The 24,422-nt window shown below is 36.6% G+C and overlaps 1 protein-coding gene across 11 annotated transcripts in view; it reads left to right on the top strand.

The window, feature by feature from the left end:
- NAV3 (neuron navigator 3) overlaps positions 1–24,422 on the top strand; it is a 543,191-nt gene that overhangs the window by 506,294 nt on the left and 12,475 nt on the right. For all 11 annotated transcript variants that reach the window (XM_061454721.1, XM_061454723.1, XM_061454722.1 and 8 more), the window contains 9 exons: positions 6,083–6,166; positions 7,769–7,880; positions 9,565–9,686; positions 11,555–11,727; positions 15,310–15,463; positions 18,703–18,877; positions 22,592–22,689; positions 23,309–23,404; positions 23,695–23,863. In XM_061454721.1, coding sequence (XP_061310705.1) covers positions 6,083–6,166; positions 7,769–7,880; positions 9,565–9,686; positions 11,555–11,727; positions 15,310–15,463; positions 18,703–18,877; positions 22,592–22,689; positions 23,309–23,404; positions 23,695–23,863 — 1,183 coding nt within the window. The remainder of the gene's footprint in view (positions 1–6,082; positions 6,167–7,768; positions 7,881–9,564; positions 9,687–11,554; positions 11,728–15,309; positions 15,464–18,702; positions 18,878–22,591; positions 22,690–23,308; positions 23,405–23,694; positions 23,864–24,422) is intronic.

The raw sequence follows: 24,422 nt of genomic DNA, 5'->3' as shown, positions 1-24,422 counted from the left end.
TAATAGCGTTACCTATTCTAGGCAAATTCTCAAAGTCAGTTTCAAGCTAAAATTAGATTTGGTCCATATTTCAAATAAACTGAGTCAAGCTAAACATGAATAGTTACATTTTTACTTGGCTTTCACTCAATATGTGCTGCATGGATGAGAAATAAGTATGCATATATATATGTGCATGCTGTATGTTGTATAAAGGCTAATTTAATCATGTTCTTTTGACTGTGTCACTCACTTTCTAATCCATCTCCATGGTGACACTCTTTAAGCGCTCAGCCTATAAGCAACCCTAAAGCTGATCCTTTTAGCACATGGGGTTTTTAAATGGTACCAGAGAAATCTGTCCTTTTTCCAAATTCACAATACGTGGAAATTCCCTCAAAATTAAACTTGTCAGAAGCATGAAAGTTAGAGACTTCAAATTCTCCAGGCATGAACAAGGGATTTAGACACCTTCACAATGAATACAATCTTAAAAGTATGACTAGATATTATAAGTAAATATTTTGGGGATGCTGTCATGAGATACATACTTCACAAACCCAATATTGAAAAGTATTTCATAATAAGCCTTGTTCTGAGTTCATTTTCTGCTCTTTGTGGTACAAAAGATATAAAGCATTAAAAAAAACCGTCCCACATAAGTCCAAAGGATCAAAAGAGACCACTTAAGGATGTGTTAGTACTAATTCTGTCAGTCCTGTGAGTACTTTATCAAATAAATTCTACAAAGTTTCACTTAAAAACATCAGGAATAAAATCCAGCTTGAAAACAGTGTGCGTATACTGCATTTTAATTGTAATATGGCCTCTGAAATTGAGTCTAATCATGGAATTGATACTTTAGTGCCAGTGTTTATATATTTTTCATAAAAATTATGAGAGTAACTAATACTTGATTTAATTTGTCGAATTTATGAAAACCCAGATGGGCTTCTAATTTTCATGAAGTTCACTTTCTTGTATTCATTTATCATTTATCTCCTAATCTAAGAGACATGCTTCATTAGCTCTCGACATTTAAAGGAGAAATAATCCTAATCACAAAAGCTGGAATTTGTTCTGAGAAGAAATCAAAACCATGTTTTACTCTCTAAATTGATAATACTGTGAGCCTCATTTTGAGCCCTGTTTTGATGCCAAACTGAACAAACAGTAATTCCAATGCAGAAAAAGGTTTTATTGCTGCCTATTGCTTCTGTAGATACATCCATCTCTGGAAGACAGAGAACTGTATGAACAGGGTATCTTCTGCAGTGCCTTTGCTGACCAGAAAATTACTCAGTCCTTTCTAATACCTTTGCTATAAATGCATGCATCTTAGCCTTAGTCCTAAGGTCCTCCAAATTCCATACTTTCAGTGTCTGAAAATAGGCAGCACTCTTTTCCTCGCTGTGGTCTGGAGGAGATAATTAAAAGCCAGAAATCTTGTTCTTCCCCAGTTACCTTGGGCTTGAATTTGTCAATGTTTCTCTTTGTAGAACTGAGTAAAAGTATTGTGTGCAAGGGGAAAAAGAGCATCTTATTCATCTCATTTCAATACCATTCATGTCTTTCTTTGCTTCACCACAAAAGACTGTTGGTGACAGTAGTACATGGGTAATTAAAAGACTCTCAGGCTGAAATTTGACCTATTTCATCAAGCCTTTGCTTGATATATTATTTTACATCAAAATCTGTCAATTGGAAGTTATAACATTTCTCAGGCATGAGACAAACCTCTGCTAAGACTTTACTTCATTTATTATTCAGGCTCTGTTGGCTGGACTCAAGTAGAATGCTGGATTTCAGCAGTTTATTTCATTTGATTAACCCCAAAGTGTTTTGCCTGCATATGATTAAATTCAAGCAGGTCCCAGCTGTTGTTTGCATGCTTAATTTACAGTTTTTTTCTGAGATTCTGGCTTTTTCCCTGGTGCCTGATTTGATATTGCTGAAGGGTAAATCTCAGTGCTATTTAAGAAAGGGCCTGTTTTCAGTGCAGAAAGTGTCCAGCCAGCAGACTTCCTACGTGACTGACAAGGGCTCAAATTCCAGCGAGCAGCCTGAGCCCAGCCTGTTTGGAGGGACTTTGATCAGCGCTTTGTACTGCATAAAGCCGGAGGGTGCATGCTTGCAAACTGTAGTAGACCCAGGATGCCAGTAGAAAGTGGAGGGGGTTCGCTGGCTAATGCTCTTCTTTGGCCAGCTCTGAACTACTATCCGACAGCCAAACAACAAGATAATAGCAGGCGGCAAACAGAAAGGGTCACCAGATGTACACTTGCTTCTTGCAATCAGCCCGATCCCTTTTGGCCTCTCACACCTCCTTTCATTCAGCCGTGTCAGGTGGGAGGAAATTTCTTTATTTACCTTTGTTTTATAACCCTGAATACTACAGGTCAAATTGCAAATGTGCCAGCAGATAATCTTAGGATATGCCAATGTCATGTTCAGGGTGGGATGTGAGCCTAAGAGCTGAGGTATTTGGGGTTTCTCTGGCTTGGACTGTTTAATGAGGAAATGTTTACAATTAAATCTGTCATCTTAGTGCTGGAGTCATTCCCTGCGCATATATCTGTGACTATTTCCAATGGGAATTTCACATGTTACTAGAAGTCAAAATTAATCCATATGTGCTGGATCAACAGATTAAGACCTGTACATCATCTTTGTGTCTAATATGTATACCATGTTAAAGAGGGATATATTTTGCTGTAGGCATACTTCCAGTAGTGCCCAGTTACTTAACTCTAATTTCAGTATCTCTGTTTCCAGGGACAAAAGTTATATTTAATTGTGAAGATGTATTTTTACTTTAGAATAAGTGTTATTTAAAGAACATGTGGTATTCAAGCTATTCTGTATGGCATTCAAATTATGTATGCCATGAATGAAACAGCTGAATCTGAACGTAGAGATTTCTAAGGTGTGAAGGATTGTCTGTAACTTAAAAAAATAATCTATTCCTAAATATTTTTACGAGAATGAAAGAATGGCTGCTTTTGGGTAAAGAAAATAATCCTCAATAATTGAGGATTAATTACCAATCCCATCCAAATCAAGTTTCTGATTCAAATTTTTAATTTCTAATGAACATTTTCAAAGTCACAGTTACTTCTTTCTATTTGTTTCAATTGTTTTCTGCATTATTTTGCATTTAACTATTTAAATGCAAAGTCTGATCTTTAACAGTAATATATATATACATATGTTTTATGCATGTTTCCATGCACATGTAAGCATACTAATAATCTAGCCCTTTTCAAAGTAACTTATTTTATTACATATTTCTGTTGAGACAAATCCACATAGGGTTTGAACAAATAGGAGTTCCCTAGGTTGCTGAATAAATAAACAGCTGCTATCGTAAGGAGAGGTAGCACAGTTTATCACTCTGAATGTACAATTAATACTTCGTATCTCATAGAAGAGTGTTCTGGTGCAATTAACATTTAAATTAATGAACAATGAGATTGAAGGTTTACTCTTGGTTTTCATTTGATGGGCCTTTGAATTATGTTTCTTTATTATTAACAAATCAAGACCTGATAGCCTTTTTCTTAAATGAGTTAGGAAAGATCCATCATCTTGATTCAGTTGCATATATGATGCAAAAATTGTAGTGTATTACTCCAAGAAGGTAATATACTCTATCACAAGCTTAATTTTAATAAGGATCTATAGTTGTGACATGGCTGTCTTCAGCAAAAGACTGTCAAACAGTAGCTTGATGGTTTCAGTGACCTTTGATGACATTTTTAATAATGCTTTTTAGTTCATTATTTTTCCTATATGTTCATTGTGGTTCATTCATGTACAATAAAAGGTGAAGTTGCAGCTATGGAATAGGAAAATGCTCTGCACAAATATGCATGGTTAGGTACCAAAGAACTGTGGTTATCTCAGTTTAATTGTGAGAAATTGACAAAAGCAATGCATAATTAAGCAAATTATTCCTCTCCTCAAGCCCTCAGTCCCCATTGTTATTCTCATGGTAAAGCCGAACAACGGGCCATCAGCCAAGCCATAGAATTTTTTATGAGACAGGGAAGAGTAAGCTCCATTAGTTTCCTTTTAAACACATGTAATGAAAAGACATTTGGCTGTGAGTCTGTGGTAGTGCATCTAGTTTGTCTCTGATTATGTTCTGGGTCAGTGGTCATCATCTTTGGAATTAAAACATCATCAATTAATCTGGATACTTTTATTGTGCGGCTAATTATTAAAGTGAAAAGTAAGTTTTAATGCTACTTAGTTTTATCTTCTCAGAGGAATAGAGTAGTGAAAATGACCAAAGGCTGTAGTTTTCAAACCAGCTGGAATAACTTTGTATCAATCAACAGGTTTATGTTAATCAGAGGTGCATTTGACACATATTCCAGGTCCATTTAATTTAAAATTACAACTTCAAGAATATAGCCTGTTATAAATGTTAAGATAGGAATAGACACAATTACTATTTTATCTTTAAGACATTCCATATGTATCTGGTTTCACATTTATTAAAAGTTAGTCCCTGAGTTATGTATCCTTTATCAAAAGAATTATCCCTAGGGCATCCCTGCAGATGCAGAAATCAGGTGGGTTGACCACTATACCCATGAGTCATTATATAAATTATTTACTAATACAATTTACAAGCAGTAAACTTATAAGAAGTTTAATAAGTATAAAATAAGGAGTTTACAAGATACTGAAATGCTTATAGCAATCTGAAATGATGTACAAAACACAAAAGCCACTTGTCAGTATAAAAATTCTGAAGTGGAGACACAGAAGTAGGCCACTATCATGTATATGATATTTTTTTTAATTTGAGTAATAATATACAGAGCAAGCTGCAAGAAGCATTTTTTCTTCTCCTAAAATGCGTAACAGAATACTTTCTGAACGATATCTTTTTCTGCTTATACCTCAGATTCAGTACAACCACATACATTCAAATAATTTCAGCTATGCTTGTAGAAGCATGTAAATCTGTAACTGAGAATTTTGCCAAGCACTATGTTTGCCTGTACTGCTATAATAAAAAATAAATTTTCTCAGTGAGGAAGCTCAGTTAATCCATTTCTGCATATAAATATGTTGGGTTTGATTTATATTTCCATGTGTATCTTAGTGCCTATGTTTGAAAACTTTGCCTGTTACCGTGCTTGAAATGGTAAAGAGAAAATAAGTATTTTCTTCTGCTTTTACTCTTTAGTGTTGTGAGACAAGTGGATGGAACTTTATGGAATTTCATAAAAATCTAATTCTTCCTTTTGTTTGGCAGCACAAGCTGGCTTAGCATGTTGGCTTCTTTATGACCACTTGCCCTTCTTGCTCTATGTCAGAACCAATGAAGAGTTGATGCATTGTTTGTATAAATTTTGTTCAGTAGAGTATAGGGTGAGTGTTGTTAGAAAATAAAATGAAAGTTTACTTTTTTTAAAACCTTTTAATCAGTTTCAACTTTATTGCTTTTCTTATTGAGAAGTAGGACTTCCAGTTATCAAGATTGTCTTTTATACATACATTTGCCCACATACGTAAATACTACATTTATAGTTTATATAACTTTGTATTACTTTTATACACATACACATTCATATGATCAATGTAAGATGAATAGAGTAGATAATGACCTCTTATAAAACTAATTGTGATATTTTTTTGTTTGAGTCTGAGGATTACTCTGGAGTGTTTTATTTGTGAGGTTAAAACTTACTTTTAAGATAAAGTATTACATAAATTCCCATTTTGAAATATTCAGTTATTGAAAATAATTGTCTCTAGACTTCTGTTTGGGAGCAGACTTCTTTTGGTCAATGCATCAGGAAATTTAAAGAGGGCATTAAATCCATAATCCATTTCCATGCAGAGATAGTTCAGCTAATCTTCTCTGAAGCTAAAGAAGCCTGAGGAATGCTGTGCTCACTTGGCTGCTTAACCTATCCCACTTAGCTCTGTCTGAGTTTAAAATTAACAGTAAAAAGCTGGAAAAGATGAGAGAAACAAATATTGGAGAAGAAATCGTGGAGAAAAAAAAAATATTTAAAAACCAAATAAATCTGGGAAAATTATCCCATTGTCACCAGAAATGTTGTCTTTGTTAATTTCACAGGCTCATCTAGTAGCAGCTTTTGAAAAAAGCTTGGGAAATATGACTGGCCGATTGCAAAGTCTAACAATGACAGCTGAACAAAAGGTACGTTTACCAAAGCAGATGCTATAATGTGGAAAACAGTCAAGAGATTATATTAGAGTTTTGTTTAAAAAATGCTGAAAGGAAACAGGGGCAGCTGTGACAATAAGACAGACAGATCTTTTCTTAATGGCCATTGCGATCAAATCTTCATAAAGCTCCAGCAGAATTAAACTGTGCAACATCAGGTTTATGCAGGCAATATCATAGAATAGTTTGAAGATAACATCTTTCTTTTCCAGATCTTAATTTACACATATGCGACTCTTACATTTAATCCATACTGAAAAATGCTGTAACAAAGACTGATCCTAACCTGTTTCATTCTAGCCTGCCAGTATTGTCAAAATAATAGACTTGTGGGAAGAGAGGAACTTTAAGTAGAGAAAAATTACTCCATTCTGAGAGCTAATGCAGGTTAGGTATCCTATTCACGAGTAAACAGATTTAGTTTGTACTGTGCTGTTTTTACTGTTGGGGAAAAAATTCTGTACCTCATAGGACGTAAACTTAATGTGAGCCTTTGTACCAAGCTCAGGATCAAAAGGCTACTTAGCACCTTCCAGGATCAAACTTCTGCAGCTTTCTGCCCTTAATTCATTTTGAACAGTATCATATAAAGGCCCATTGAGCCAAACTGTGAAAGAAACTGTATGTCAGTGAACTTTTAGTCACCACAAGACTCAGTGTAGCTGTCTATAAAAATAGCCTGGTTGAACACCAGCAGATGAAATATGGTGAGACTTGTGAACTGGACAGAAAATACTTATATTGCTTGTTTTTTTTATCTAATGAAACAAACATACAAACAAGCAAACACCCACACCCACACAAAAAAATCCCATAGCTGAATTTTCTTAAAACAAAAAGTTTTAAGAATGTTTTGTTTCCAGATTAAGCAGTAACATTGAAACAGTACATCTCCAAGCTTCTTTCCCAAAAGATTTGGAACATGTTCTTTTCCTTCTCTTCTTTTCTCTGTTGTTAAGGTTAAAATCCTTTAATCCTTATTATATAAATAAAGGCTGGAAAGACGGGTTTAATGCAGCAGTAATAAAAGCTATTTATAATTTCCTGTGCATTCTAGCACAGAACTTCCTGCACTGAAGTGAAATTGTATTACTTCAACTTGCAGGACAGTTGCTATTAAACAGGAGGGGTTTTTTTTAGTTGAATTATTATTTAGCAAGTTAAATATTTTGAAAAATGCACAAATTCAGGTGAGATTCATCCATTAAATAGTAGTTTCACGTACTAAATGATTTAATTCAAATGGGTTTATTGTCTTGCACAATCAAATTGCTGGATTTCTATTTATAATGAATATTCAATTGAGACCATTTTCTTATTAGTCTTTATTCAAAATGTTTTGTTCACAATAAAAATAGTATGATTGCTTTATATAGGAGAAATGCAAAAGAATGTGATAGTTGAGTTTAAGATCTTTGGAAATAAAATATGCATTCTACTTAGTTGTTGCCCTTACATTCACCCAAGCAATTCCATGAACTTCAGTTCGACTACTTTTATCTTGTAAATTTTTTTAGCTTAGGCAAATATTATTCTTCTGCCATATATTTTGAGTTCTCTTTGCTGTTCCCACAGGAGTCTGAGCTTATAGAGCTAAGGGAAACCATTGAAATGCTGAAAGCCCAGAATTCTGCTGCACAAGCTGCTATTCAAGGAGCCTTGAACGGTCCTGATCATACCCACAAAGGTATGGTTTTGTCACTATTAAAATAAATGAAGTTTCTCCCCAGAAATAAAGCTAAGTAACTACTTTTTTGTTGTTTTGGGGACTCTTTTGCAAGGGCAAGCACATTCTGCAGTGCATGGTAGGCATACTTGTGGTATTTCCAGAGCTGGAAACTTTGTATGAGCTTCCTGTTTGCTAGAGTTCCTGGAGCCTTGTCTTCTCAGAACTGGGTGGCCAGGAAGTAATTGCTGGGTGTCAAGAGTTAACCCTGTCACTGTGGTTGTGTACTGAAGTGCACTCAAGACACTAACGAAGTCTTATAGTGAAACATCGTTATAGCTTGGAAAACCAGTGTAAGTTGTAGCTCTGAAAATTGGTGTTATTGTTAAGAGATGGACTGACAACAGCTCAGCTTCTTCATGAAGTGCTAAATCAGTGCAGGAAAGAAGTCATTTTAATTTCCAGATTCTAAATTAATCTGTAATTGCAGTTCAGCAGATATTGCATGATAAATACATACTTCAAAAGTGCCTGTTGATAAGCAACTGCAAAGGAATTACTTGAAGAAAAAAAATAATAGCAGCAGTCATTTTTGAGAGTGACATTGATCTTTCTTTAAAGAGGACATTATTTAGATGTTTGCCTTAAGGCCATTTCATTGCATGACTCGAATATAGCAAAGCTAACTTCTAGGAAGTAAATAATAATCTAAAAAGTAATTTCCCTTGGTATTAGTGGAGATGTTCTGCAAGAATATTTTGCAGTGATTGAGACATAGCTATCAGAGACTTTTAAGAAATTGAAACTCAAAAGCATCACCAATCAGTATTCTCCATTTTGGGTTGTTTTTTTTTTCATTCATTTTTAATGAATTTCTGCCTGCTATTTCCATCATGCTATATTAGAAGGTAGCATCTGAACACTGATTAGACTTGCTACAAGTCAAGTAGTGCCTATACTACTCACAAAAAGAACTGTAGTACATGTGATGTGTAATAAGTCAAGTAATTCATAGAATCATAGAATCTAGAATCGTTAGGGTTGGAAAGGACCTTAAGATCATCTAGTTCCAACCCCCCTGCCATGGGCAGGGACACCTCACACTAAACCATATCACCCAAGGCCTCGTCCAACCTGGCCTTGAACACTGCCAGGGATGGAGCATTCACAACCTCCCTGGGCAACCCATTCCAGTGCCTCACCACCCTAACAGGAATGAACTTCCTTCTTACATCCAACCTAAACTTCCCCTGTTTAAGTTTTAACCCGTTACCCCTTGTCCTATCACTACAGTCTCTAATGAAGAGTCCCTTCCCAGCATCCTTATAGCCCCCCTTCAGATACTAGAAGGCTGCTATGAGGTCTCCACGCAGCCTTCTCTTCTCCAGGATGAACAGCTAATTCATCTATAGCACAAACTGGTTAGCTATGAGGTTATTCCTGCTTAGTGTGCTGTGCAGGGTCATTGCCTTAATGCCAAAAAGACCCCAGATTAGAGAAGCTCCTAAGTTTTAGCCTAATTACATGCATCCCCATTGACGCCCATGGGATTTTTACAGGCTGTAATAGCTTGAATCTGAGCCACTGAAAGCATCAGTGCCATTTACATGCATTTAGTCTCCATTTGATGAGGAAGATGCTACATAAATACAACAATTATTATATTGAAATAGAAACAGATTTCACATGATTTTCTTTTCTTTAGATTTACGTATAAGGCGGCAACATTCTTCAGAAAGTGTCTCCAGCATCAACAGTGCTACAAGCCATTCAAGCATTGGCAGTGGTAATGATGCTGACTCCAAGAAAAAGAAAAAGAAAAACTGGGTAAGTGCTCAGCAGGTTTAAACCTATCTTTTAGCTTTTATGTCATTTCCTAGTGCCTAACTAGCATAACAGTCCCATTTCATCTAGAATATTATTGTGGGGCCTGACGGATACAAAGCAATTGACATGTATACATACTGTGACACTACAAGCAAACTAAAAATTGTTGAATATCAGTGGGGAATTATTTGCAGAAGCCAGGATAATTTAAAAGAAAAAAAAAAAAAAAAGAAACCAAAACCAAGCCAACCAACCAAACAAACAAACAAAAACAAAATACCCAACCAGAATCCAAACATCTTAAAACCAAAACAACTGAGAATCACTGTTATGACCAAAACTGTCTCTGGGCCATATTGAAACCCTGTTTGATTTTTCTTCAGTTGGACTTTGAGTCAAAGGCTCGACTGAAATATGTTACCCAGCTATGAAGGGAGTTGAAATCTGTTAAGAATTCTCATGTAGAAGTAATATGTTATTTAATGAAATTAAGATGCTTCTCAACTGGAACACACAAATACCACATAGTGCTAAGGGTTTAATCAAATACTTTCATTAAATAATTGGAAAAATATGTTTCTGTTGTTTTAAAATTATTACTTGCATAAACATTTGTTTTAAAGTACTGATCAGCCTTCATTCCCTTGATTTGTAATTCCACACTCTTTCATGTTTCTGCAAGGTGAACTCTAGAGGAAGTGAGGTGAATATAAACCATGGAAAATTTGGCATGCATCTATAAAGAACCCTATCTTGGCATGATTGCTATTTATTTTGGCAGTAGGCTTTTATACCTTCTAAAAACAGATTATCCTGTATGTCTTCTCAGTTTGTCTCTATTCATTTTAATCTCAAAGTTTAGACTATAGAAAGGGGGAGTGTAGCCAAAATCCATTTCTTTCTCATTAGATATCATGAGCTTGTACAGACTTAAATAATATTTCTCTGATCAGTGGTCACACTCCCCACTCTCCAATTATATCATGAGAATAACATGTCTGAATACCTCATTTTTTTTATGGAGGAACCAGTTTGTCATTGAGTTCTATACAATTTTAATCAGAATAATTTTCTGAAAAAAAAACAAAAGAACCCCACATTTTTCCTAAGATGAACAATTTATGTATTTAGACAAAGGTATCAATGAACGGGCTAGTTAAAATTCATTGCAGAAGACAAAACTGTTGTCATCTTGGCTCCTGAAATAAATGGCTCTTTGGCTATTCTGTCCCTTTTCGATACTGGATAAGAGGGAAAGTCAATGCTTGTACGTTGAGATCTTACTGCTCTAAAGGAAACTGCAGCAAACAGTATATACCTTTCAGCTAACATTCTTCTCAGCAATACAACAAAGCAAGCCTCATATCCCAGCTTAAATCCTCTTGCTTGTGAACCAAACCATAGCATTTGCATAGTTTGGCCTTTCAAATTTTTAATGGGAAAGGTAAATTTGCAAACCCAGTAAATTGGACTTGTCTTTTGATTTCAGCATTTAGCAACAGCAGGTTCTGCCTGTGCTTAGATGCAAAGTGGTTATTTAAAGCCATCCCTTGAAGGGAATGCCATGGGAATGGGATTCCCCTGGGACTTAATGGTTTTAAATGAGCACCCCTCTCTCATAGCTGTACCACTCGGTTCTGCACTTTTTCCATAGCATTATGTTTGCGCTGCGCTGGATTAATAAAGTCAAAACCAAGCACTGTATCATGTTTTTAGAGATACTGTGTTGCATATGTTAATACCTTGCTTCTGTATACTGACCTCAGGCAGTGGCTAGGATGGCATCTGCAAACTAACTCTCCAAAACATGAGCTGCAGACAAATTGCCATGATGAGGAGAATAATCTTGCTCAATGTTTATTTTCCAGCTAAGAAGTTCTTTCAAACAGGCCTTTGGAAAGAAGAAGTCAACCAAGCCTCCTTCCTCACATTCAGACATAGAAGAGCTGACAGACTCATCTCTTCCTTCATCACCTAAATTGCCCCACAGCTCAGGAGAGTGTGGGGCAACATCAATGAAACCATCACAATCAGCATCTGCGTAAGTATCTCTCTTGGCAAACCTTTCTTCCCAAATGAGATGGAATGTGAAACAGAACTCTTCAATTGTGGCCATTTGCACTTCATGGCCAACAGCCCTGATCTTTTAACCTCATGCTCCATCCATTTGCCAGATTTCTAGTGAACTTCAATCCATTTACACTTTTCTAGTAGCTACTTTTCTCGTAGCTCTTTCTTAGGTCATTCTCTCCTCCTTTCACAGCCTTTATCTTAAATCATCTAGAAGTACACTTCATTCCAAATGCATATCAAAAAGCTTAAGTTGTGCTCTCCCTTTACACAATTAACTTAACCATATCCAGTTACTAAAGGCCAAATACTATAGTTTCCTTTCTTCATGACATAATAAAAATGTCATTTTGTTTTCCAGGCAGCTATAAATATTTACAAAATACTCATCCCTTCTGTTATTACTTTATTGGTTTTGTAGCTAATAATTTTATCTTTTTTAATCTATTTCCCCTCTTCTGTCTGCTTGGATCTTTCTGTGTGGTTTTACCTTTTTATTCAAGTCACCATCCTTAAGGTTTCAGTACATCATCCTCTTTGAACCAACAGCTGCATACTACTGATGCCAGCCTTACTTTCCTTGTCCTAGTTGAAAATAATCAGGTCACAACTATTCTTCCTTAAAGCACCTGGGGAATTCTAGTCTTGTGGCTGATTACTGACCTTTAAAATAGAATTTCCCTGTGTTGTTAGGTGCCTTTTATGATTAACTTATTTTAGGCTCTAATAATTTTTATATACTGGGTTTAGGAGTTTGACAGCAAATATTGCCACAAAAGAAATCCTTCCACAATAGATGTTTTTCTTTCCTCACTTTCTGTAAAGTGAGGAATAACTTACCCATATCCATAGTTTTGTTATGTTTTTTTTTAAAGCTCACATTTTTATGGTTTCAGGTACATGTGTGTTATGAGAGGAGGATTTCTACATGTTTGGGACCCTTGATTCTGATTAATTGTCGACTTAAAAATCACTAGTAAAAGCATAATAGAAAGTTCCTGAACTGAAACAAAACATTTCTATTCTACCAAATTATTTACTCATGGTTCACAGATCTGCTCTCGTAACCTTATCTTTCCTCCTTTCCCCCAGCCCTGCTTTTTTTCTTTGTTTCTTTGACTTTCTCTCTATATGTACTGGTGTTCCCAGAATTTATCAAGGGCAAAACTATATAACTACTCATTCATTCCAAGCTCGTCCATTGGGTATTTGTCCTCTGAGCCTTAAATTCCTAAATTCTGCCCAGTTCACAGCCTTCTGGTTCTTCCACCGTTTTCGAACACTGATCTTTCTAATCATATTATTGCATTTTTTATTACTGTGACCTTTCTACATGGGATGATATAGATTATTTGCCTTCTTCAGAGAGATCATGTAAATATGGTTATCTAGATTAATTTCTTTATCTGTTAAACTGATGTTACTCTCTTTGGAAGACTCGTTTTCCGTTGCATAACTTAAACTTCTACCACCTTCAAGACTTCTCATAATTGTCAACAGTCTCTGTTCAAATGTCATGACTTCTTCTACCCAAAGTACCTATTGATTTAAAAATCTGGAGATTGTAACAAGAAAGAAAAATTAAAACTCTTTCTAACTACCTTGAAATTTGTCTGAAGTCTGTTCAGGCTTCTGAGCTTCTTTCTGTGACTTCTCAGGACTGCTAGCTTATCTTTTTATTTTTCTTCTTTTTGATGAAGCCTCATCTTATTATGTAATTTTGCAGCTGTAGGAGCTGACTGTTGAAGAGCCCTGGAATCTGCAAAGTAAAATTCAATTCATACTTTCAGCTTCCATTCTGCTTATCTTAACAGTCTAGACAGCCCTTTCCTGCTTCTTCCAGAACTGTAGTCCTACTCTCTGCTTTATTTATATCTTCTCTAAAGCTGGCTTTCCAGCTTTCTGTCCATCCCTTTTCAAGATGTATTTCAAAATAGCCCAAATAGATATCTGGCTTCCCAGTTGTCCAAGTTGTTGAGATAATATATGCATGTAATCAAATTTCATTTCCTATTTCATTAGCATAAATATGGGCACATCAAACCAAGAACTGTATCCTAATACTTGGAAAAAAAATCCTAGTACATGCCTTTTTTCATTTTCACTCACATTTAAAATATTTGTGCGTGTTGTGAATAGCACTCATTATTTTCCCTCTTCAGTTTGCCATATTTTTTTATTTGCCATGAACTTCATCTTCCCTTTGCTTATGCTTTCCTGGTATATTTTCTTGACCTTAATCTTATGTTCTAAACCATTACCTTTACTTTCTTCCAATTACATCTGTCTAATACATGTGTATGCAGGTCATCTCTAGTCTGGGCACCAAAGAAAAGGCAAAACGGTCACGTGGTCTACAATCATAGATCCCGGTAAAATTGAGTGTGGGGCATGGAGTTGTATACCCAGCTGCTGACCTGAAGAGTGCTGCATCTTCTTTCCCAAAATACTTTGCATGCATACTGGCAATTAAAAGTTGACCTTTGTTTCTTGTTTGTATAGTGGAAGTAATAATCACAATAATAATACTTATTATTAAAAAAAAATTCATTTTTAAATTGTTCTGCAAATATTAACTATTTATAGTGACAGTAATAAAGAACAAATAACATTAAGTGAATTGACTCAAAATATTGCTTAATGTAACAACATACATAGCCCAAACTCAGTGTTTTATTTTCTAGTGGTTCTGTTATGCGACAGATCTAAGTCTAATGATGGCATAGAGAGGCAAATCAGTTTGACACAAGAACTGGATGGTTGTGGGTCCCTGGGCTACTCATGTCTTGATCTTTTCTCACAATGGTTTCTTAACCATTCTCACAATGGTTTCCCTTAAAAGTAATGCTTCTGAAAAATAATTTCATGGTGAATACTTTTAATCCAGTCTTCAGGAAAAAAAAAACAAAAACCAAAACAAAACAAAACAAAACCAACCAGCATGATTTCAGATACCATACATTGCCAAATGATTGACTATAGGCAAAAAAGTCAACCATCACAAATCAAAACCATTACAGATCAAAATCTTCTAGATCATGAAGTCAAGGATGTGTCTTTGTGTACAGTTCAAAACAGAGAAAGTTGTTGATGCCTGACAGATAATAAATATCAGCAGTGCAATTTAATCAGCATATTTCAGTGATAACTATTGCTACTTAGGGAAATTATAACCTTTGCACCAAAGAATTGATGCAGATATAAAATCAAGTTAAAATTGATGGGTGATGCACACTCAAAACAAAAACAAAACAAAAGAAAAACCAAAAAGCCCATTTCTGCAAAGTTTTTAACAGATTTTTTTTTACCGCAGTAAACTTTCTTACCTAAACTGGAAAGGTATAAATAAAGCTGATCATTTCATCTGGAGAGGGCTTTTTTTCCTTTTTTAATTTGCTGTTTGAGCCTTTTCATATTTCTTTGATAAGATTCTTTCTTCACTCATAGGTTTCACCAGCAGGAAGTATTTTCTGTTCTTTGATATTTAGTAATAACACTGCTTTGGGGGCAGAACCTTCCTTTAATCATCTGCATGTTTTCTGCTCCTCTTCAGGATCTGTGAGTGCACAGAGGCAGAGGCTGAAATTATTCTTCAGCTAAAGAGCGAGCTGAGGGAGAAAGAGCTAAAATTAACGGACATTCGTCTTGAAGCCCTCAGCTCTGCACACCATCTGGATCAGATTCGGGAAGCCATGAACCGCATGCAGGTCAGTGCAGTAGCTTAAGTGATGACAGGGGTGCACATCAAAGCTATGTCCAGTGTGTTTCCTTGCCCAGCATTTTGTTTCAGGTGCCAAAAAACTGATGAAACCAAGTAAATTGCTGGATTGACAGTACTTCCAATGGATGATAAGTGTACACCTTATGTTATATATTCTTAGCGTTTATATTAATCTATAAAACATGTTTAAGTGATATGGATGAAAATGTAATCCCTGCCCAAAAGATATTTGTTATCTAAACCCTGTGACTAGGGGAAGCATCATGACAGACAAGCAGATCACAAAGTGATTTCTACAGAGCTTTTAAACCTTGGGCTGGGGGCGGTATGTGTGCATATTCTCTCATAATTTCTGATTCCTAACCCAGCTGTGGTTTGCCAAAGCAAAGAATGTAAAATTGAACTGACTTACTGTATTTAGCATCACTGAAATTTCACCAGATCATTTCATGACACTGCTCCATATCCTTCTGGAACACATTTTTATTCAGAAGACTTTCCCTCTCATGAGGCTGAAAGGATGCAGAAAGAATGACATTGTTCTTCACTGCACAGAGCTTTTATGGGACTCAACTCAGTTGCCCACACACAGGTGTCTAGTATCACATTGATACTCAAAAGTATCTGCAACATCCACACAGGATGACATAAGTCCTTCAAGTAGGTCTGGACCCTTCTGGAATGACAGGTTTGATACCTAGGACATCCCTGAAGGCACTATAAACCTGTATTTAGAAAACAGAACCAAGGCCATGGGGTAGGAATTCAGGTTGAGACAAGGACAGCTGCACTGGAAACCCACATTTACACAGCTGAATCCAGCCCCATTACCTTGTCAGCTGAATTGCTCTGTTCTGTGTGCATAGGTCAGGTGCACCTGTATGCATTTCTGTACAGATATACACAGAGACTGATTTGAAAACCACCAGATTTGGTGTGTTTGCTGTCTTCTCTGGACCTCTTTGTTTATACAATGCCTATAGTATCAGCCACACCTTTAAACATTTATGGCATCTGCTATCCTCCCAGGTGCTCACACCACTAAGTGCCAAAATTGCTATGGGATATATGTCTGAACTTCAGTTAAGGGGAAGAATAATCAATAACTGATCTGTAAATATGGATTTCACTTGTCCAGACATAAGTAGAGCATTTGTTCTGGAGCCAATAAAAAAAATTAAGGGACTGTAAGAGATAGAATAGTTACTTGCAGTGGTGGAGAATGGCACGGGAAGGCTTGTCAGCTGATTACTGACTTACACTGGGATTTGAGTGCCTAAACCAGATGAACTCCCTGGAGAGAGGAGTCTGCTGTAGTCACAGGCCTCCAAATTTTGAATTTCACTAAAGCTGGGCAGAGGCTGTTGGTGGTAATCACCACTTCTGAGGTTTTCCCAAAAGGACAGGCAGCCACCTTGGAGTTGCCAAACTGTATGATGCTTTGAGGAACTGATGAGGACTGGTGAGAGGAAAAAGTAGGATTGGTGGGAATGGTAAATGAATACTTGTCATGGTTTAAGCCCAGTCAGCAAGTCAGCCATGCAGCACTCGCTCACTCCTCCACCCTCTTCCTCCCCAGGCTCCCAGATGGGTGGGGAGGAGAATCAAAAGAATGTAACTCCCAGGGGTTGCGATAAGAACAGCCCAGTAACTAAGGTATAACACAAACCATTACTGCTACCACCAATAACAATGATGATAAGGGAAATAACAAGGGAAGAGAACACAACCGCTCACCACCCGCCGACCCTGGCAGTGATTTAGCCCTTCCAGGTAACTGCCCCAGCTTATATAATGGGCATGACGTTCTGTGGTATGGAATACCTCTTTGGTCAGTTTGCGGCAGGTGTCCTGCCTCTGCTTCCTTCCGGCTTCCCCTCCTCCCTGGCAGAGCATGAGGCTCACAAAGTCCTTGGTCAGAGTAAACATTACTGAGCACCAACTAAAAACATCGGTGTTGTCAGCGCTGTTCCCAGGCTGGAAGTCAAAACCACAGCACTGCGCCAGCTACTGAGAAGGAGAAAAATGACTGCTACTGCTGAACCCAGCACGATACTGTATTCAAAGCGCCTTAAAAATCTAAACCTCAGCTGAATGGAAATCTGATAAGAGTTGTGTAATTAATCAGTGTAAATTGCTGAGTAGATGGAGATTGCATGACTCATATCATTATAGCTTCTGATTTGAACTGGTGCATTCATCACTACCTTCTCTCACTATTTTGTAGGTTTGACCCTTCCATTTCACTATCTGTCCTCAATTTTGCCTATCTGTTGTAATCTTTTGGAACTGTTGCAGGGGTTTTTATGATGCTATCCCCTATGTTTTTACTTGTATAATGTATCTGTACAGCCTTCATAAAAGAATAGGACTTTTAACATTGTTAGTGCATGTGGAATTAAATTTGATGTGCAAAACTGTCTGCAAGAATAAGTAGTTACTTTGTATTGTGCTTCGTGGAGTGACTGAAAGCTATCTTTAGTTGGTACCAGGCTGTTCTCAGGCTAAGTTTTCATTTTATGATTGTACATTCAATAATCACTTGGCACCACAGAGGATTTAGCTAAAAAAATTTCCTAGTTGCTCTGATTCATCTGTCACTGTATGTTTTCATCAAAGAGGGTTTGCTGGCGGCTACGTGAACAATCCCATGTTTGAATGATCAAAAAATCTTATCTGATAAGAAGAAGAGTTATGAAGCTGTTAAAAGTATCAATTCCTAATTGTCCATTTGTAATTTCATTACTTCTCTGTGAAGTTGCTGCTTAAATTTTTATTGGCAGTAATAATTTTCTGTGACTTTAGAAACATTGACATCTCCAAAATTTTGACAATAATTTTCCTACTTGACTGTTACCTAAGATATTTGGCAATAGAAAGTAGCTTAGAAAACTGGGGGTAGCTGGGAAAATTCTCACCACACTTATATTATGGTCAACTGTACAATAAACATTGAAGCTTGAAGCCTATGTATGTTGTGTAGGAGCTGTTTTGAGGCAAAAGCTAAAACAAGTTTATAGGGCTTTTTTCCCTTCATTTTAGAAGCAAAGGTAATCCAGTTTTCTTTGACTGCCTTATACTGTATATATATCGTAACATACTGCTGTGAAAGCGGCAAACCAGTTATGTCCTGCAGGCAACCATCAAGCACCAGAATAGCCACCCCCAGCGGTTTTCTGAAAGAATAACCTCCTGTGCTTTTATGTTGATTTCTTTTGTATACAGAATGAAATTGAGATATTGAAAGCTGAAAATGATCGTTTAAAGGCAGAGACTGGCAATGCAGGAAAGCCTGCCCGGCCATCGTCAGAGTCCTCAAGCAGCACATCGTCTTCTTCATCGCGGCAGTCACTAGGACTTTCTCTGAACAATTTAAACATCACAGAATCTGTTACATCAGGTAAACATATTTTGGGCACATGCACACCTCAGCAGTTGGTGAGAATTTATTATTTTCGCCTTTTTAATGGGCCATATATGAGGCATGCCTCAAAATTAAAACATGCCATATCACTCAGGTAAACATCAGATATGCATTCATTAATGGAGATGAGGAAGAACACTGGCAGCCATTTCTGAAAATGTAGCTTTTAGAAAGCTCAGAATAGTAGTAACAGACTATTCATTATGTTTGCTTGACTCCTAGCTATGATACTCTACTTACCTAGTTACAATACTCTTTGGTCATCTAGTTTCAATTTATTTGGACAATATCTGTTGTAGTATACTTGACAGCTGTATACTCTTGTATTCTCTTGACCCTCTGGGATAAATAGGAACGTAGTCCATGAAATTTTCTTTTCTTTTTCTTGTGTTTTTTTTTTGTTTGTTTGTTTATCAGTCTTTTACCATTTAGTTGCCTACTTTAACTTCATTTTGTATTTGCAGCTGGAGCAGAGAGTGGTCTCAGCTTTATACCTTACTTTTTTTTTACTGTGATATAGCTAGTGAGCCTGTGTTGGACCACACAGGAGTCAAACCAAGCCTGACTTATAAAGCACTCTTATTGTCTTCCTGTCTTGAACTTTGATCCACATCCTGAACATTAACATTTGATTATTCTCCATGCCATAGTGTTTATGATAATAAGCCTTCTACACTTGTTTTGTTAATGTAGCCAAGAAAAAGAAGTGCAGTCTCTAACATTAGAAACAGGAGCAGAGCAGAGGCAAAGTAGCACTCATTAGCGTAGATTCCACAGAAAGTATAATGAAGTCTCTGGAAGCAATAAAAATATGGCTAATGATTGTAGAAAGAGTCTAGGCAAGGGTACAGCTGGGAATGTGCCAAACTGCCTGACTGTAATTTGGCTTGGCAGTTAGCTGTATTATATATTGCCAGTCATTGATTACACGGATATTTGAATATTTCTTTTGGTTAATATCAGATTTTATGTGAAAATTGGTAAATTTTTCGTTGATATTCCAGCCTACTTTTTTGACAGGTTTAACTTTTAGCATGGGTTAGCTTGAGCTAGGCCCCAGTATAAAATAGTGTTGCAAAAACAGGGAGAAAAAGTTTAAAACAAAACAAAAAAGCAAACAAACAAACAAAAATGTTTGTTGGGGTTTTCTAGATAGTAATTGTAGAAAATTGTAGAATATCTTTCATGAGCAACAACTATTAGCACTTTGTCACTGGCACTAACCCTGTCTAGATGCAGGAATAAACATGTAAGAGGAAGAGTTTGAAGAATAGGAAGAGGAACTGTATAAGAATAAGATGGGAAAAGGAGACCAAGGGGAAAAACATGGAAAAGTAAAAGTTAAGATAAAGAATGAAGATGAACAAAATCAGGAGGAAATGCTTAGCAAATTAATAGAAGAAATAAGCACTGTAACAAAAAGAAGAGAAGGCAGAGGAGAAAAGGGGGGAAAAGGAGTAGGAGTAGGAGTATGAGAAGGATCAGGAAGAACAGCAAGACTGGGAGGTGTTTGAACTCAATGATCTTAAGGTTCTTATCCAACCTAAAATTTTCTGATTCTGTAAGCTTTATATAATTTTCTATGTCAGTGATTCTGAATGTTTTTCTAGCATGCAAAGTAACTACTTTTGGTTATAAGAAACTAAAGAAATAAGGGTGTCTAATGAGGAGTGGAGGATTTCATTTGATTATGAATCCAGCCTTTTTGATCATTGTGAGTACCATTTTGTTGCTGTGCCAGAGAACTTGGAAGGGTGACAGCTTCCTAGCAAGTCTTGTGGGATTTCTGTGGCAGCTGGAGTGCTATTGAACAAAATTCCCTGAGGTATGGAGAGTTTAATCATGCTGGGGACTGAGCTGAGAGATGGCAAGGTCTTCGGCTCATCATATTCAAAAAATGCCATGGCACTTTCTGTGAGACCAGTATTTCCAAATGATCATGGTCACCTGGAAATGACCAGAGCTGTCCACTGCCTCTTCCTAAGGGTATGACCATTTTCTCCAGATAGGTGTGGATGGCAAGCTAAGAAGAGGCTCGGTTGTCACAGACACCTGTATTTCAGTCAGTCGCTGGGATAAAGAGCAGCAAACAAGGACCAATGCAACACTCTTTCTGTAATGTCCAGTGAAAAGAGTGCCAGAGCTCAGACAAGAATTGAGCCAGAGCCCCATAGTGCACCTAAGGAGGAGGCCTAGCAGGAGATAATTAAAGCAATTAGCACCACCATGAAATTAGAACCCCTTGGACATCTTCTCAACCCCTTGTTTCAGTGAGAGGGAGAGCTCCTCATTCCTGAGGATTTACAGAAGAATATATTTTAAAGGCTACATAAGGGTCATTTAGAGACTGAAAATTTTCACAAGGGATCAGTTATGTTGTAAATTGCCCTCAGATGAACTATGACTTTACATAAACTCTCAAGGTTTGTCAAATCTGCCAAAACACATGACAAGTGAAGTGAAGCATTCAGTGCTGGAGGCACAGAAAAACTGCCTGGAACAAAACAAGCATGGATTTATTTAAGCTCACAACAAAAATGCTTTTTCATTCAATCAATTAAAAAAACCCCACCCAAATAAACAACAAACATCGTCTGCAAAATCTGCTTCTAGATCTGCTTCTAAATCAAACATTTTACATTAGAACTTTTTTTTTTTATACAGTCATTCAAGTCATGTTCATAAGCCTACTTTGGTTAAACTTTGAGCAAGTAACTGAACCTTACTGGGACTTTAATTTGGGTGAAATCTGACCTTATGCAGACTATGACATGAAGTTAATGCGTTCCTTCAATCACCACAGTAAGAAGCAGCAGGATTTAGGGTAGTGGATTACCATGCTGGCCTTTGAAGAAAATGCAAATCCATAATCTTTGCTAATTTGATAGCTAGTTTAAATGTCTAACAGCACAGTCTCTGGGAGAACTTGTAGAGGAAGACAGTAGTTTTATCCCTTTCAGTAAGCTTCAGTCTCAGCCTTTAGTAAAAAATACATCCTACTGATTTCTCATTTTAGGAGTTAGTGAAGAAGCTCAGAGCAGATCAGAATCACTCTGCCCCAAGGAAAATGAAACCTTTTCTTAGCAGAATGGCTGAATACAGTATTATGGAGGACTGCAAAGTGTTTTTCTAATGGATGCTTTTTGTAAGCCTGTATTATGGGGGTTAAAAAAAAACCTCTGTCCATGCCATGTTTACAGAGGGTAAGAAAATCAGCTGAGAGGAGAAATTAAATGCTATTTTGCTTATCAGCAAGCACATAAATTAAGCATTTCTTGGTTTTCTCCTTAGAACATTCTAAAGGGCACAATGAGTGCCCAAAGATACAAACTTAATTTAGGTTTCAAACAGCATTATTTTATGGACATATGGAAATTTTGAACAAGTTCCAAGAAAGAAAGCAAAGGCAAGACTATAGTGCAATAAAGAATTTCTTTATTCCTGATTTCCTATTATTTTCTACATGATTAAAGCTCCTAATATTGCTTAAAAAATTGATAAATTGTATTTTTTTGATCTCCAACAGAAAAGGTGAATGAGGAATAAGTACTGATTAAAATGATTGCAAGTTGTGATGTCAGCCTTTCTTTTTAACCGAAAAATCCCTTGAACAAATATTGAACTGATGATGCGAACATAGCTGATATGATTTGTCAGGTTGATTACTTTACTTCCCTTCTTTTATTGTAGATATTTTGTTGGAGGATGTCACTGATGGAGCACTCCACAAAGAAGGTCATAGCGTGAAAATTTTGGTCACTATAAACAAGGGCTATAGTAGAGCCAAGGTAAGTCTAGATGCAGAATTATATAGCTCAGGCAAACCTTGCAGTATAGGAGCTCAACTTATTTCAGTATTTTCAGCCAGGAACTGGAGGGAAATATCCTAAAGATAGCAGCTCTCTGTCATCCACGCTCAATGCAGTTAGGCACTCTCCATAGACTAATGTCATATGGCCTCCTTCTGCCTCTGTGGTGTCCCAGACACTACCAATTCTCAGTTTAATTAGTAAAAGGATGTTCTGAGAATTACTATCTCCATTTAAAAGTCATTACAAATTAGACCTATGCCTTGGACCCCTTAGGGTGCAAACCTGAATATGCTGCTGAAGTGATAAATTTGCAATTGCATTGCCTGTATTACAAAGATTATAAATGCAGGGCAACTTTTATTTATATTCAGCTCTTTATAAACACAGATGCAACCAAAGCGCGGAATAACATACTGCATTTCCTTTCTTACAAAGACATACTAAAGTAATATCATCCATAGCTGTTTCTGGCACACATATTGCTGACAAAGTTATAACATCACATTGCAAATAATATTATTTTTCTTCACTGGGAAAATTATGAAGTTAATTAGCACCATGTTTAGACCATTTTCCAAAAAACCTTTCTTTGCAGGATCAAAAACCACATACATATCTGATAGGATCAATTGGAGTAAGTGGAAAAACAAAATGGGATGTTTTAGATGGTGTAATCAAACGTCTCTTTAAGGTAAGACACTGAAAAAAATAGCTCAACTATTAATTTAATTTCACTTCAGAAAAATCTGTATTCTTTGGGTTATCTTACCTAATTTTTTTTTGTTTTTTGGTATGTCACTAACACCACTATTAAACTTTATTCTTAATGTTGACATTCATTTTTCATTATTTTTCTCTATTGAATGTGACTGCAAGAATCTCCTTGACAAGTGACTTCACCTGTACTGAAATATTTTCCAAACTATTTTCATTCAATCACCATTTTTATTTTTTGTGTCTTATGTTTTCATGTAACTTCAGGAATATATTTTCCGAGTGGATCCAACTACTAGCCTGGGTTTAAGCTCTGAATGCATTGCTAACTATTGTATAGGAGATGTAATTAGAGCCCATAGCCTAGAAGTGCCTGAACTGCTGCCTTGTGGATATCTGGTTGGAGATAATAATGTCATCACTGTGAATCTGAAAGGTAAAACCCTGAGAATATTTTTGCCGATAATACAGAATTCTTCACTCTAGTCCTCCTCTCTTCATACGTTCTTTCTCACACCTAGCCTTTCTGTATTTTGTCTCCGGTTCAAGGGCACATTTATCACATAAACTCTCTGTATGACATTGTACAAAACCTAATGCAGTGTGGCATTTTGAGGCCGATCTAAGAATATCTCTGTCCTTCTCTGCCTGACTGCCAAATCGCAGCAAAGTACACATTTCTGACTATAGAAAAACAAACAAACAAAAAACAAAAACAACAAACAAACCAAAACCAAAAACCAAAAAAAGAGATTAAGATGAGAAATATTTATACCTCACCCAGTTATGCAGGAAAAAGCTGTAGGGATTTGCTGTTGGAGGGGAAGAGTGCCTTGAGAAGAACTCTGCATATATATATGTGACAGCCGGTAACCCTGTGGCTGTCACTTTAACCTTTTTTTGTCATGGTTGCCTGTAGTGTTTGAAACATACATCTTTGCCTCTCTGAGCCTTCTCTTCACATTTACTTTAATTTCAACTCTCCCACCCATCTT

Source organism: Pezoporus flaviventris, unplaced genomic scaffold (assembly GCF_033815535.1).
Source record: "Pezoporus flaviventris isolate CSIRO_AGI_PZ_B2104156 unplaced genomic scaffold, CSIRO_AGI_Pfla_v1 ptg000016l, whole genome shotgun sequence".
Taxonomy (NCBI): domain Eukaryota; kingdom Metazoa; phylum Chordata; class Aves; order Psittaciformes; family Psittacidae; genus Pezoporus; species Pezoporus flaviventris.
This window is presented reverse-complemented; position numbering and strand designations above follow the sequence as displayed.